Genomic DNA, 13,444 nt, shown 5'->3' with positions numbered 1-13,444 from the left:
AGTAAGTGTGTATTCAGAGCCTGAGGCAGCCTGGGATGCGTCGATGGAGCCAACTTGACCAGTTGTCGGTTACTTAGTTGCATAACCCAATCGGGTTAGCAGCTTTGCCCGCCCGACTGCGGCTGCTTTCCCGGAAGGACCCCCGACGTTGAACATCATTCATTGCATTGTTCATTGTTGTCACTCTCTCGGACTGTCCTCAGTCTCTTGACCACGCTGTCAATGGCACCTTCTAATCCTTTGGCCAATTGGGAGAGACTGGGTGATAGTTTCTATCGCAAGGTTCCCATTTATGATGCCATCTTCGATGAAGACATCGAATTGGAGAACTACATCATCGCTGGCGCTCCATATGGAGGAGCTATCGGTAAGGACATGTCTTGCTGCCGTGAACCACGACTCCATACTTATCATGCATTCATTGACCCTCAACAGCACTGCACCGCGATGAAAGCAAGCCGTATCGCTTCCGTGATGCTCAAACCACCAAGTCGAGTATTGACATCTATTCGTGCTCCGGAAAGCTAATCAACCGTCTGAATGTAAGCATCCCTCCCTTCTCTGGACCAGGGGCCGAACTTCCCTAATTCTTCCCACAGTGGGAATTTGGCACGATCCGGGGTCTTGGATGGTCTGATAGAGAGGAGCTCTTGGTCATTACTGAAGATGGAACTGTCCGACGTTACTTTGGGCTCCATGGCGATTTTACTTCCTTTTCTCTCGGCAATGTGAGTCTCCCCAGCGTCGATGGTCTGAGCTGTGTTCAACCCTGACTTCGGTCCAGGAGGCTGAGGAATACGGTGTAAGGGGTTGCCGGTTCTGGACTTCCGGATTTGTGGCTTTGCTTTCGAACAATCAGCTCGTGGCCGTGTCAAATTACGACGAGCCTCGTCCCCGGCTCTTGGCCCCTTGTCCAGAAGGAGAGGTATCATCCTGGTCCTTGATACCCCCGGCGTACACGCTCTCCCGTTCAGTCGAAGTTCTGTTGGCTGTTGACAAGACCGTCTACTTGGTCGACCCCACAGAGGCGGAAGACAAAGTCCTCCAGAATGGACCGTTCAAGCATGCGAGCGTCTCACCAACGGGGCGATTTGTCGCACTTATCACAGCGGAAGGTAAAGTCTGGGTGGTGAGTAGCGACTTCCAAAGCAAGTACAGCGAATATGACCCGGAGTCCCGAGTGACACCCAGAACTGTTGATTGGTGTGGAGACGACGCTGTTGTTATCGCGTGGGAGGACGAGGTGCATCTCATCGGACCGAATGGAGTTGCTGCTAGGTACGTCATAAGTCACCCTTTTCTGTATCTCCTCCGGCGATGCCAATCAGTACAGGTATTATTATGATGGGACAGTTCATGTTATACCGGAATTTGATGGTGTACGACTCGTCACCAACGATACATGCGAATTCTTGCATAAAGTTACTGGTATGTATTTCCATACCCTCGCGGTGATAGCCACTGAGACCCTGGGTCAGATGTGACGGAAGCCATCTTCCGGCTTGGTTCTACTTCCCCGGCATCAGTGCTCTTGGATTCTGTAGACTTGCTAGAGAAAAAGTCTCCGAAAGCCGATGAAAACATCCAACGCATTCGCCCGAGTCTGCCCGAGGCAGTTGACACCTGCGTCAAAGCGGCGGGCCAGGAATTCGATACACACTGGCAAAAGCGTCTATTGAAGGCAGCCTCTTTCGGAAAGTCGGTGCTTGACTTATACAACAGCGACGAATTCGTGGAAATGACGGAGAAACTGCGAGTGTTGAAAGCAGTGAGAGACTATCAGATCGGATTGCCTATCTCTTACGAGCAGTACATGCGCCTCACGCCTGAGCGACTCATTGAACGTTTAGTGAACAGACATGAGTATCTTCTGGCGATCCGAATTTCCGAATACCTCGAACTTGCCGCGGACAAGATTTACGTTCATTGGGCAAGCCAGAAAGTCAAAGTCGCCACGGGAGATGACGAAGCCGTATGTAAACTCATTGTCCAGAGGTTAGATGGAAAGCCAGGCATATCGTTTGAGTTGATTGCTCAGACGGCTTACGACGAAGGGCGCGTGCAGCTCGCAACACAATTACTGAACCACGAACCGCGGGCCGGTAAGCAGGTTCCGCTACTGTTGAATATGGAGGAGGATGAGATTGCCCTGGACAAGGCAATCGAGAGTGGAGACGTCGATCTAGTGAACTATGTCCTTCTACATCTCAAGACAAAACTTCCCCTGGCGAGCTTTTTTCGAACAATCAACACCCGTCCTATGGCGTCTGCTCTAGTGGAAACAAATGCCCGCTCACAGGACACAGAGTTGCTCAAAGACCTGTTCTACCAAGATGACCGCCCGATTGATGGCTCGAACGTACTTCTTTCGGAGGCTTTGAAAGAGACGGACTTGCCGCGGAAGTCGGAAAGGCTTCACCTGGCAACCCGTCTGTTGTCAGACTCGAAAGATCCTTCGGTGGTCCTGCAGCAGAAACTACTCTCCGAAGCCTCACAGCTTCTAAAAGTGCAGGAAGCGTTGGACAAGGATCTTGCTGACAGGACCGAGTTTCTAGGCTTAAGCTTGAACGAAACGATATTTAGGTTGATCCGATCAGGTTACGGCAAAAGAGCACAGAAGCTTCAGAGTGAATTTAAGATGCCAGAGAAAACATTCTGGTGGTTGAGATTGAGAGCTCTAGTCGCTAAGCGAGACTGGGGCGAACTGGAAGATATCGGTAAAAGCAAGAAATCCCCCATAGGGTGGGAGGTAAGACGAATCCACGACCCTGCGCCCTTGAAGCATGCATATACTCACAATACTCACAACAGCCTTTTTACAATGAAATCTTGGGAGCAGGGAACACGAAGCTCGCCTCAGTATTTGTCCCCAAATGCACCAACCTGCCCGCAGACGAAAAAGTGGAAATGTGGGTGAAGTGTGGGATGATTGCCAAAGCAGGCGAGGAAGCCTTCCGGGCAAAGAATCTGAATGCCCTCGAGCTCCTGCAGACCCGGGCGTCGGGACCAGCCGCCGCCGAGATCGACCGGATGATCAATCAGCTGAGGCCCAGGAAATAAAGATTTGGTGCAGTCCCAAAACTTTCTCCTGCGAAACTGGTTCAAGTGATCTCCTCATCCTCATCGTTGTCGGCATGTTGATCGGCGACCGGGTTCTGAACGGCAAAGCTCGCTTGCTTTGCAGGCTTGCTTTTCTTAGCAGGGGCCGAGTCATCCATCATGGCGTCGTCGAGGTCATCGGCCTCATCGGCAAGAGTCTGGAACATGGTCTTCGACGCCTTGCGGTTCAGATCCTCCCATTCGCCCTAGATTTATTACATGTCAGAGATCGTGCGCAAGGAGTCATGAACGATATGTTGAGCACATACCCTACGAGCTTTGACAACTTTAGCGCGGTTGACACTTCGGTTGACTTTGCTCTCGAGCTGATCCATGACCGCTTCTGCTCTCTCCATTCCTTTCTGCTGCCTCGCACGCTGCGCTTTAGTCAAAGGCTTCGACTTGGATTTCTTCTTCGAGACGCCAGCATTTGCTCGATCGGCCAGAATGGATTCACGTTGCACTGTGGTTTCTTCCGCCCGAGGGAGGGTGGTCAACGATTTATCGAGATCGAGACTGGGAGAAGCTGCCCGGCGGGCAGCACGGGAATGTTTGGACTGGGCTGTAGTAATGCGATAACGTTAGGAATGAACCGTAGCTTTTCCAAGGCCCTTCAAGCGCAACAAGTAATACACTTACGTCTCGACTTTGCCATGGTGCACACACAGCAGAGAATACCGAGTGAGCCCGAGCGATGGGGAATAAATTGTTGTGGAGACGGACGGAGACTTTCTTTTCCTTTCTTGCAAGTTGCCTATCGATAAAACCTTTTCCGGGTGGCGGTAGTGACCCAACGCGCATTCGGCCTTGCGGCGCGGCTTGTTCGGCCGCCATCCATTCTGCACGCACTGGCTGACTGCCTTTTTGTCTTCGCATCACGCATCAGACCATCCTACCTGTCTTTACCCTTGGCTCTACTTACCTTTACTGCTTATTTCGATATGCTTATAGCTCGGTCCCCATGCCGCAGCTTTTGACTTTCTCTCATCAGCCATGAACGCTCGCAGAGAGGGGATTGACTTCTCCACTCAGAGACCCTTCAGCAGCGTGCATTACAGCAACTATGATACCACTTTCCACCATTTGCAAGGCCACTCCAACTTCACAGCCGGCGTACTAGTGACCATCCTATCTGTATATTTCATCCTCAACTACTTTGGCTTCGTTCCCTTCTCGCTGGCCCATTTCGCGTGGGGTTTGGTCGTCCGCCTGACCCCGTCGCGACTGGTCGCCGCACTTGACTCCACGAGACCCGACACTTTGGACTCCTTCTCGTCAACGTCGATGAGCTTTGAAGCGAAGAGCGAAGCGATGAGACGGATCCTTGGCCTCGATAATGGATTCCTCTCCGCCCTCCTGCCTCGCGCGTCGACCTTCTCGGGCTTCAGCACGTCGCTCCTGAGCGGCAGGGACAACTCTCCACCCGGTCTGGGCAACTGGGACAACTCCTGCTACCAGAACAGCATCATCCAGGGCTTGGCATCCCTCCACTCGCTGGAGGACTTTCTCGACAGGAACCTCGAGCGACTGGGCCAGCGGTCCTCGTTTTCCACCCACCATGCCCTCAAGGAGATCATCGAGCGGCTGAACAGTGCGGAAAGCTACGGACAGCGACTCTGGACGCCGCCGGATCTGAAGTCGATGAGCAGCTGGCAGCAGCAGGATGCACAGGAATACTTTGCGAAGGTGGTGGATCAGTTGGACCTCGAGGTGCGGCAAGCGACGCGGCGGCAGACGCGCAACCTCGGCTTGAAAATGGCTGGGCCGCAGGAACATGTCATCGGGACTGGGGATCGAGGGTTGATGCAGGCGGATCGTGCTGTGGATCTGCGGTCGGCCGCGGAACCCCAGCTCGTGGAAAACCCGTTGGAGGGCCTTCTCGCGCAGCGCGTCGGCTGTATACAATGTGGGTGGACCGAGGGCCTGTCTTTGATCCCGTTCAACTGCTTGACGGTGCCTCTTGGGCCCAAGTTCGAGTACGACATCCGGGAGTGTCTTCATCAGTATATGCATTTGGAGCCAATCGAGGGGGTGGAGTGTGCCAAATGTACCTTGCTGCGCACACGGAGTCAACTGTTGAATCTGCTGTCTCAAATTGAGGAGGAAAAGGATACCCCGCCGACGAGTTCTGAGTCCCAGACGGTTTCGGATGCTCTCAGGAAGTCGGCCCGGGAGCGTCTGCAAGCCGTGGACGAGGCTCTCGAGGAGGAAGATTTTGCGGAGAAGACGTTGTCAGAAAAATGCCATATCCCCTCGAAGAACCGGGTATCGACTACCAAGTCACGCCAGGCCGTGATTGCCCGACCCCCGAAGTGCCTGGCTGTTCACATCAACCGCAGCATGTTTGATGAGATGACAGGGATGCTGCGGAAGAATTATGCTGCCGTCAAGTTCCCCACAACCATGGACCTGAACGAATGGTGCCTGGGAGGGTTAACCCAAGATCCAGCCCACAAGGACATAGAGCAATGGGGAACTGACCCTAGAATTTCGATGCTGTCGCGGGGTCGCGGTGACAATTCCTCAAGCCGACTTTACGAGCTGCGAGCTGTCGTCACGCATTATGGTCGCCACGAGAATGGTCATTACATCTGCTACCGCAAGTACCCGACGGAGGTTTTCCCGGCGCACGTACCGGAAGCCGTTCTCGAAGCGGACGGCGACAAGGAGAAACCCGAGCGATGGTACCGACTCAGCGACGAGGACGTGCAGATGGTCAGCGAAGCGAGCGTCATGTCCCAAGGCGGTGCCTTTATGCTATTCTACGAGGCAGTGGAACCGAGCTCGACTGGGAGCGCGGACACGGACGAAATGGCCTCGCAAGACGGCGATATCTCGCCGCCGTCCATATTCAGCCGGCCCCCGTCTGACAGCATGTCCGCTACATCAACCACGGGGGACTCTGTCTCGGACACGTCGCAAGCAACGAGCGTCACGGCTTCGCTGCCGGTCGAACCTCTTGGCGAGAAATCTTCGCTGGGGTTGGAGGTGGATTAATGGATCCATCCTGCCTGACACCCGAAACTATGTATATCAGCGTTATGTGATACCCCCCATGTGCACAACTCATTGCCACGGCGTTTGATTTGCTCTCTCATTTGGAAAACTGTCCTTTCTCATTTCTCTCTTAGTGGACTGTGCTTCAGCTGCAAGATCTGTACAACAATGTTTGTATTTTAGGTGCGGCCGGTAGGCGATTAGGGGGCTCATACATTATTATACTCAACCCTTGCTTGACAAGGAACTAAGCATGCTAGATCTAATGATATGTTCACATGACATTCATCTTGCACCGTTGTTAATCAACCATCCAATAACTTTGTACAATGTCGTCACAACCACCAACGCACGCGATGCCGACAATATACTGTACAGTACTGTACCTACCTACCCATTTTGAACCCTCAACGCCCGCTATAACCAATGTACTCCGAAGTATTGACACCTGCCTGGCGCCCTTTACCCAAAATAAACGCCACATAATCCATTATCATCGCCTTTCATGTTCATGACCCATCGAAACCAGCCACCAAGCCCCACACCATCCCATTATAGCCCTTCCTCCCTCCCTCCATCCACCCATCCATCACCATAAATCCCCCTCCCCTCTCACCATGAAGAGCTTCAAAAAACCCCCGCCCGCTGCATCACCTCCCGAAATTGACCCAGAGTCACACCCGCCGCCACCCCGGCGCCCCCATTCGCCTCGAGGATCATATCCCTCAGCAACTGATCATCCAAGTTCCCCTCCTCTTTGAGCTCGCGGGCGATCCGTCGCAGATGGTGGAGGGTGATGATGCTGCTGCTACCGGATGCGCCTGCGCCTGCGCCTGCGCCTGCACCGCTCCCGCTACGCCCGCTACCCCCGCGCGTGAAGAGCCGAAACGCCGCATCGACCTCGGCGGCCATGGCCTCGTCGGAGCGGGAGCGGAGCTTGGCGGCGGCGACGGTAAGAAACGGTTCGTAGGGGACGTAGCCGGTGTCCGTGGGGTCGAGGGCGGAGAGGATGGCGGGGAGTTCGGTGGGGGTGGTGGGGGGCAGGCCTAATGCTCTTTTTTTTTGTGTGTGTTCATTAGTCAAAGAGTTGAGGACCGGGGGTATGTGGACTGTATTTGGAAGAAAAAAATGCTCAATGGAGGTATAGGATGAGAAAACGAGTACAGTTGTACTGTACTGTACAGTACATACGAAAGTGCCTTCTTCACATCTTCCACCGGGATCACCCCTTCCTTCTCGTCGGGGAACTCATCGATCTCGTCGTCAACAACAAATAAGTGAAACACTTCTTTGATCTCGCTTTCTTCGGCGGCGGTGATGTCGTTCTCCTTGGCGAGTTTGGATTGTCGCGCGCGTTTCGGGGCCGGGGTGGAGGAGGTTGCGGTGGTAGGTGGGGGGCCGCGTTTGCGGGCTTTGGGAGGCTGTTGAGGGTGTGTTTATAGGTTAGGAATTTTGTTCGGGAGTTGATTTTGAATTAGGGAAGGGTTGCGTTACCATGCTGTGGGATTGTGAGGTGGGAGAAAAGAATGCGTGGGCGCAAAGTGGAATGTTCAGTAGAATCGGAGTTGGAGAAGATGAGGAGATGAGGAGATGAGGAGATGATGTCAAAGAAATGCCATGGGCGCGGGGGAGCTGTTGATTGGTGGAGGCGACCCTTTTCGGTCTTTCTTCACTTCGCCCGAGTCTCTCGTCGACATGATACTTACATACTAAACAAGTTACTTCACTTAGTACATCTGACTACGCTGTAAGTCTCGACCTGAAGATCTTTATCCAGATTTAACCGTCTATTCCACCGTCTTCGAGAATCTTTCCCCTTCCATCTCGTGACTGCCTGCGGCTGACGTAACCGCAAGGATGCCTGCTCCGATCTACACGCCTTAAAAAAGAGCAGATCGAACAATCCAGCACCATTCACAGAGTCCTGTCAACCAGTCCACTCATCATGGATGTTGAGCTGTACGTCTATGACCTTTCCAAGGTGGTTCTATTGATTCTGAGTCTTGGTGCTGTCCAAATTACTGACACATTCTCCCACAGGGTCTTGCGCGATTGGTAAGTCATGTCGCTCAGCAGCACCTGCATCGTGTCTAATGCAAGCATCCCCCCCCCCCCCCTAGTATTCCATGCCCTTGACTGGCACCCAAATCGATGCCATCTACCACACCTCGCTGGTCCTCAATGGGGTCGAGTACTACTACGGCCAAGGCATCCAGACGGCTGTCCCCGGTAGCACACACCATGGACAGCCGATGGAGAAGCTGCATCTGGGCCAAACGGAGCTCCCCCTGGACGTGATTGAGGAATACATTCAGTCCATGGCAGAAATCTATACGCCCGAGGTGCGTGCGTGCGTGTCATGCTTCTTGCATTACCCACAGATCAACAGCTAACATCCTTTTCAGTCCTACGATCTCTTCCTGCATAATTGCAACAATTTCACCCAAGACCTGGCCATGTTTCTGCTCGGCAAGGGCATCCCGGAACACATCCAAAACCTCCCGCAGACCTTCCTGAGCACTCCCTTTGGGCAGATGATGAAGCCACAGATTGAGATGGCCCTGCGTGGTGTCACTCAAGGCACTGGCACAGACGGTGCTCAAGCGCCGTCCGCCTCCAGACCAGCAGCAGCAGCAGCAGCAGCAGCAGCAGCGACCCCGGCCCAACAACCCTCCTCGCCGCCGGTTACCCAGGGCGTGGTCCGAATGGCAAGCAGCCTGGCCCAGCTGGAGCAGCACCTCACCGCCGCCTCCCAATCATGCGCTGTCATCTTCTTTACCTCCGCCACCTGTCCGCCCTGCAGGATGGTCTATCCCACGTACGACGAATTGGCCGAGGAGGCCGGGGACCGCGCCATCCTCATCAAAGTCGACATCAGCACGGCGATGGACGTCAGCACGAAATACCGCGTGCGCGCCACGCCCACCTTCATGACCTTCCTCAAGGGCCAGAAGGTCGACGAGTGGTCCGGCGCCAACCCGGCGCAGCTGCGCGGCAACGTGCGCCTGCTGCTGGAGATGGCCACCCCGACGCACCGTCACCGCCAGCTCCATCTCCCCAGCTTCCAGCGTCACCTCCCCAACTACGTCACCTACAAGAAGATCCCTCCACTCGACAAGCTCCGACAGAAGCTTCACCCCCGCACCGACGACTCCACGCTGACCTCCATCCTCGACTTCATCCAACGTCGCTTCATCGCCACCAGCCCTGACTCTGCTGGTGCCGCCGACGTCGCCCTACCAACCTCCCTGCCAACCTTCGGCCCCTACCTCCAAACCACGTTAGGCACCCTCACCCCGGAGAACCAATTCGCCCTCGTCGACCTCGTCCGACTCCTCTTCCTCGACCCCAGGGTATCCGGCTGGTTCGCCGCCGAAGACCCGCACCACGAGCTCCTGCGCACGCTGCTGTCTTCGGCCAACACTTCCGCCGCCACAACCCCGTACCCCCTCCGCATCACCCTCTGCCAACTCGCCTGCAACCTCTTCACCAGCCCCCTCTACCCCGACCACTTCTTGTCGCTGTCCTCCCAAACCAATGTCCCGCAAATCCTCCCCCTCCTCCTCAACCTAACGACCACCTCCCTCCTCGACCCGCACCCGAACCTGCGCATCGTCGCCGCCTCCTTCGCCTACAACCTCGCCGCGCACAACCACAACGCCCGCTTCGCCGGGCAGCCCGACCCCCTCCCCACGGAGATGCAGGTCGAGCTCGTCGCCTCGCTGGTCGAGGCCCTCGACCGGGAGACCCAGAGCCGCGAGGCGGTGCACGGGCTCCTCTTCGCGCTGGGGTTATTGGTGTACGAGGCGCCCGAGGACGGGGAGGTCGTCGATCTCTGCAAGGCGATGGGGGTGCGGGAGATGATTGCGGCGAAACGGCGGATTGTCGAGCTCCGGGGCGAGGAGGCGTTGATGCGGGAGGTCGGGGAGGTGTTGTTGGGACGGGGGCTGTAGAGGGGTTCTTACTGCTTTAGAGAGGGCTCTGTATTCTGTTCAGTCACTAGACTAGTTTCCTTAATCATTTTGTCATTTTCACACGTCCTAGAGGGAGGGAGGGAGTTGGGAAGTAACGTGGACACAGATTGGGAGGCGTACAGAATCCGTTGAGGCTGTCAGAGAGTGTTAGTTAGTTACTAACTGCTACTCCTCTGCATCTCCATCTCACCCCAATACGGTATCCAATTCTGCATTCTACATCTCGATAACGACACAGCTATCACCCGAGATACCTCGATAACCAGCAGCGGGATAGCGAGCACCGCCTGCTTACGAAGATAGGCTCCTCCAACCTTTTCGACTATAGGAAGATGAGGTTGGGTGGGATCACTCGTTTTCTTACTCTGAACTCAATCTCTGCCAGCAGTATTCAAGGAACGAAAGTATCAAATATGATGTAGTTCTTCATTTCTTATCCAGTTGCAACCTGGGTCTGCTATCCTAATTGCCTATCCTATCCTATCCAGCAAAGCAAAACAAAACAAAGCATCATTAATCGCTAGGGTATGGTTCGCCGAGCTATGCAATTTCAAGCAAAGTAACGCTGGAGCTGTTCTGTGTAACACGCTCGGGGGTATGGGGCTCGAAAATAGAAAACGAAAATAAAAAAAGAAAAAGAAAAAGTAAAAGTAAAAAAGAGGCATACATACATGACGGGGTATCTAATCATCCGACGGACGCTTGAAGAAGAAGACGCTTGTGGCCAGATGGTAAAAAACAAAATAAAAACAACAAATCAGGTAATCCAGCTGATGGTGAGGAAGTAGCGCTTGTTATCCCGAAAATAGTAAACTTGGAACATTAGGTAGAAAAACCCCATGGGTATAACCGGGAAAACATAATGAGATAGCAAAAGGAAAAGATGATTATGAGGTAAGAGCGAGATACCGCCAACACCGTCGCGACAACGCATAGAAAATGAAACAGTCAAGGTGGTGGTGGTGGTGGTGTGTGGTCAGGTAAATCTTGTAGATAGGGAGATTAGAATAAAATCGAGGAATGCGCGGCACCGATCGTTATCTCGCCTCATCGCATAGTCGCCTGGGACTGAAGTCCGCAAGTCCGAGGAAGAGTATCAAAGCGCATGCCAGTCAGTTCTCAATGAATGAGTCACTTCACTTGATCAAGGCAAGGTAGGTAATGCGATCAGAGCGTGTCCTGACAATGGCGGTGAGATCGTGCGGATTGATAGGCTCAGCCAGCAGAGCAAAGCCCTGTCCGGCGTGCAGGGGGTGGTGTGCGAGCCTTCGGGGGAGTACGGGCGATAAAAGAAGTAACGAAAGGCAAAAGGAGGGGTTGCGGTTGCTTGGATTTTCGAATTCAATCAAATGCGCCGACAGCGAAGGGGAAATTAGATAATCAGGCAGCCAGCGCTCGGGCACCAAATCAGACTGCGTGGTTGGAAACTCCGGGCTCCAGGCTGTCAATTCCGCCCGCCGGCTACGGCGCGTAACCCCAGGCTCGCGCACGTGCGGCTCTCACTTTCGTCATCGTCATATTCGCCTTGTTCCCGGAGGATGGGAAATCCCCGTTCGAGAATAATCGGATGCAGCGCGCCTTGTGATGCTCACACGCCTGAATTTCTGTCGGAGAATCCAGTCTGACTGGTCGGAAGTGAGAGAAAAGAGCCTGATCATCTGGCCGAAATTCAGATCCAGAGGAGCAGGCGAAGAAAAAGCAAGTTGAAGAAAAAAGTAATTAAGAGAGTGGGTGTCGAAGCAAAAAAAGAAAAAGACCCGGATGCGAATCGCTGATCGCATATGATAGAGCCCAATAACTGCGGATAGATCGGCGCTGATCATGCGACAGCCCTAATCTCCGCCAAAACAGACCGTGGGAGGGGGTATCGAGAGTGAAACATGCACAAGAACGCTGAGATATGAGATTGATGTTACAGAGAAGGACCCGGCGGGCACCCTCTTCCGGTCTCTAGACCCGGCAAATAGTTGCCTTGGTCCCAGAGGTAGTGCGTCTTTTCCGCTCGGGAAGGGCCTTGCGTTTCTTGTTGCGTTTGGCGTTCTCGCGCTCGGTGGCTGCCATTTGGGCTACACGCATCGCCTGCTGGGCTCTGGCATGTGCTTGTACTTGGGCCAGGAAACGCGCGCGCTGGGCATCCTCATCGGCTGCAGCGCGGAGCATCTGAATCTGCTGCTCGGTTGTCAGATCCATGGCGGGATCCTGTGCAGCGGACTCCTCATCGATGGCGCTGTCGGAAGGCACATCGGAACCACTGGGGAAGAGATCCTCATCTGACAGGTAGGCACTGGCGGTCGAACCCTCGGAATCGGCACTGAGTAGCGATGGTCGGTTTGGCCAGGAGGGGAAGGCACACGAGTTGTTCAGTCCATAGCTGCTGGAAAATGAGCACTTGCGGGGAGTGATGTCGAGCAGAGAGTCGCTGGGAGACGGAGGCGGTGGAGGCGGCAACGAACTAGGCGAGCAGGAGCTGCCATAGCTGAAGCTAAAGGAAACCGTCTGGGTGCTGGTCGTGGCCTCACTCAAGGAGGAGCGCACACTCGACTGGTTTTGACTCCAAGGAAGTAGGGGATACATGGCTGTGAGTTGAGGTCTGATCTGCGAATGGAGGATCGGATAGATAAGGTGATGATCTCGGTCGCAGAAAAATATTCAGAGCGTGTTGTTGTTTGTGTTTGTGTTTGTTGTTGTGTTGATAGAGTGGAGAGTGGAGAGTGGAGAGTGTCGAAGAGGAAGGAGGGAGATGAGAGGAGTAGATATAGAATGTGTGGAGAATGAGAAGATGATCGACCTTGTGGAGGAGGAGCTGGGGAAGTAAATAAAGCTTGGAGGGAGGGGAGGATCAACGATCACCTCCGTCAGGTTGGGAGCAAATGGCGGAGAGTAGAGTTAGTGGTGAAGGTGTATGTGGATGTGTATGTGGATGAGCAAAAGAAGCCAAAGTACTTGTATAAGAAGAAAGAAGCAGGGCCAGATCGATCGGGGGTAAGAGGCGTCTTTGGGTCTGGACTCCCTTGCATCTCCCAACAGATAAGGCGGGGAGGGAGGGGGGTTGGCAGCGATGGATCTTTTTCTTTTTGTTTTTATTCCTTTGAATTTAATTTATTTTATTGTCTTTTAATTTTTAGATTAAAAGGAAAATAAAATAAAAAAAAATCAAAAAGGGAAAATCAGAAAAAGAAGGGAAGGGGGGTCAAAAAGAAATGACCGAAAGAAGAAATATTCAGGGAAAAAAGGGCCCCACGGGACCTTCAATTCGCACCAAACAAATGCGTCCAGCGACCAGTTTGGAATTTTCCGCCAGCTGCAAGTCAAGCGCGGCGATCAGGCGGAGGTCGACAGGGAGGAGGAGAAGTAGCAGAAGGAGAAGAACTTGT

The 13,444-nt window shown here is 53.7% G+C and overlaps 6 protein-coding genes across 6 annotated transcripts; 3 read left to right on the top strand and 3 right to left on the bottom strand.

Moving 5' to 3' along the window:
* Positions 1–222: 222 nt before the first annotated feature.
* Positions 223–3,060, top strand: vp16 (tethering complex subunit VPS16; the record flags this gene model as incomplete). The annotated part of the gene is made up of 7 exons (XM_025649498.1): positions 223–367; positions 436–542; positions 600–728; positions 785–1,278; positions 1,334–1,428; positions 1,479–2,749; positions 2,812–3,060. The coding sequence occupies 7 exons, from the start codon at positions 223–225 to the stop codon at positions 3,058–3,060; spliced, it is 2,490 nt and encodes an 829-aa protein (XP_025499557.1).
* Positions 3,061–3,101: 41 nt separating this feature from the next.
* Positions 3,102–3,811, bottom strand: BO66DRAFT_423265 (Alb1 domain-containing protein; the record flags this gene model as incomplete). The annotated part of the gene is made up of 3 exons (XM_025650099.1): positions 3,739–3,811; positions 3,369–3,661; positions 3,102–3,305 (listed from the first exon to the last, which is right to left on the bottom strand). Exons 1-3 carry the CDS (start codon positions 3,752–3,754, stop codon positions 3,102–3,104), a joined length of 513 nt encoding a protein of 170 aa, XP_025499556.1. The 5' UTR covers positions 3,755–3,811.
* Positions 3,812–3,975: 164 nt separating this feature from the next.
* On the top strand, positions 3,976–6,374 carry BO66DRAFT_395134 (ubiquitin-specific protease UBP1). The gene has a single exon (XM_025648152.1). The coding sequence runs from the start codon at positions 4,093–4,095 to the stop codon at positions 6,094–6,096; it is 2,004 nt and encodes a 667-aa protein (XP_025499555.1). The 5' UTR covers positions 3,976–4,092; the 3' UTR covers positions 6,097–6,374.
* Positions 6,375–6,714: 340 nt separating this feature from the next.
* Positions 6,715–7,814, bottom strand: BO66DRAFT_395133 (EF-hand superfamily Ca2+-modulated protein). The gene is made up of 3 exons (XM_025648151.1): positions 7,591–7,814; positions 7,288–7,517; positions 6,715–7,150 (listed from the first exon to the last, which is right to left on the bottom strand). Exons 1-3 carry the CDS (start codon positions 7,591–7,593, stop codon positions 6,724–6,726), a joined length of 660 nt encoding a protein of 219 aa, XP_025499554.1. The 5' UTR covers positions 7,594–7,814; the 3' UTR covers positions 6,715–6,723.
* A 17-nt stretch (positions 7,815–7,831) lies between these two features.
* BO66DRAFT_382731 (bifunctional C97 family peptidase/thioredoxin family protein) lies at positions 7,832–10,466 on the top strand. The gene is made up of 5 exons (XM_025646023.1): positions 7,832–7,843; positions 7,953–8,077; positions 8,137–8,151; positions 8,217–8,438; positions 8,502–10,466. Exons 2-5 carry the CDS (start codon positions 8,042–8,044, stop codon positions 10,047–10,049), a joined length of 1,821 nt encoding a protein of 606 aa, XP_025499553.1. The 5' UTR covers positions 7,832–7,843; positions 7,953–8,041; the 3' UTR covers positions 10,050–10,466.
* A 1,269-nt stretch (positions 10,467–11,735) lies between these two features.
* On the bottom strand, positions 11,736–12,784 carry BO66DRAFT_195979 (uncharacterized protein). The gene has a single exon (XM_025642491.1). The coding sequence runs from the start codon at positions 12,642–12,644 to the stop codon at positions 12,021–12,023; it is 624 nt and encodes a 207-aa protein (XP_025499552.1). The 5' UTR covers positions 12,645–12,784; the 3' UTR covers positions 11,736–12,020.
* Between the last annotated feature and the right edge of the window lie 660 nt (positions 12,785–13,444).

Source organism: Aspergillus aculeatinus, assembly GCF_003184765.1.
Source record: "Aspergillus aculeatinus CBS 121060 unplaced genomic scaffold BO66scaffold_58, whole genome shotgun sequence".
In the NCBI taxonomy this organism is placed as follows: Eukaryota; Fungi; Ascomycota; class Eurotiomycetes; order Eurotiales; family Aspergillaceae; genus Aspergillus; species Aspergillus aculeatinus.
This window is presented reverse-complemented; position numbering and strand designations above follow the sequence as displayed.

Bases quoted from the DNA above. Each gene is read 5' to 3' on its own strand.
- BO66DRAFT_382731 (XM_025646023.1), top strand. From the start codon at position 8,042: ATGGATGTTGAGCTGTACGTCTATGACCTTTCCAAG. The intron at 8,439-8,501 runs GTGCGTGCGTGC...CATCCTTTTCAG, and splicing joins CAGAAATCTATACGCCCGAG to TCCTACGATCTCTTCCTGCA.
- BO66DRAFT_395134 (XM_025648152.1), top strand. From the start codon at position 4,093: ATGAACGCTCGCAGAGAGGGGATTGACTTCTCCACTCAGAGACCCTTC.
- BO66DRAFT_195979 (XM_025642491.1), bottom strand. From the start codon at position 12,644: ATGTATCCCCTACTTCCTTGGAGTCAAAACCAGTCGAGTGTGCGCTCC.
- BO66DRAFT_395133 (XM_025648151.1), bottom strand. The intron at 7,151-7,287 runs GTATGTACTGTA...ACAAAAAAAAAG, and splicing joins GATGTGAAGAAGGCACTTTC to AGCATTAGGCCTGCCCCCCA.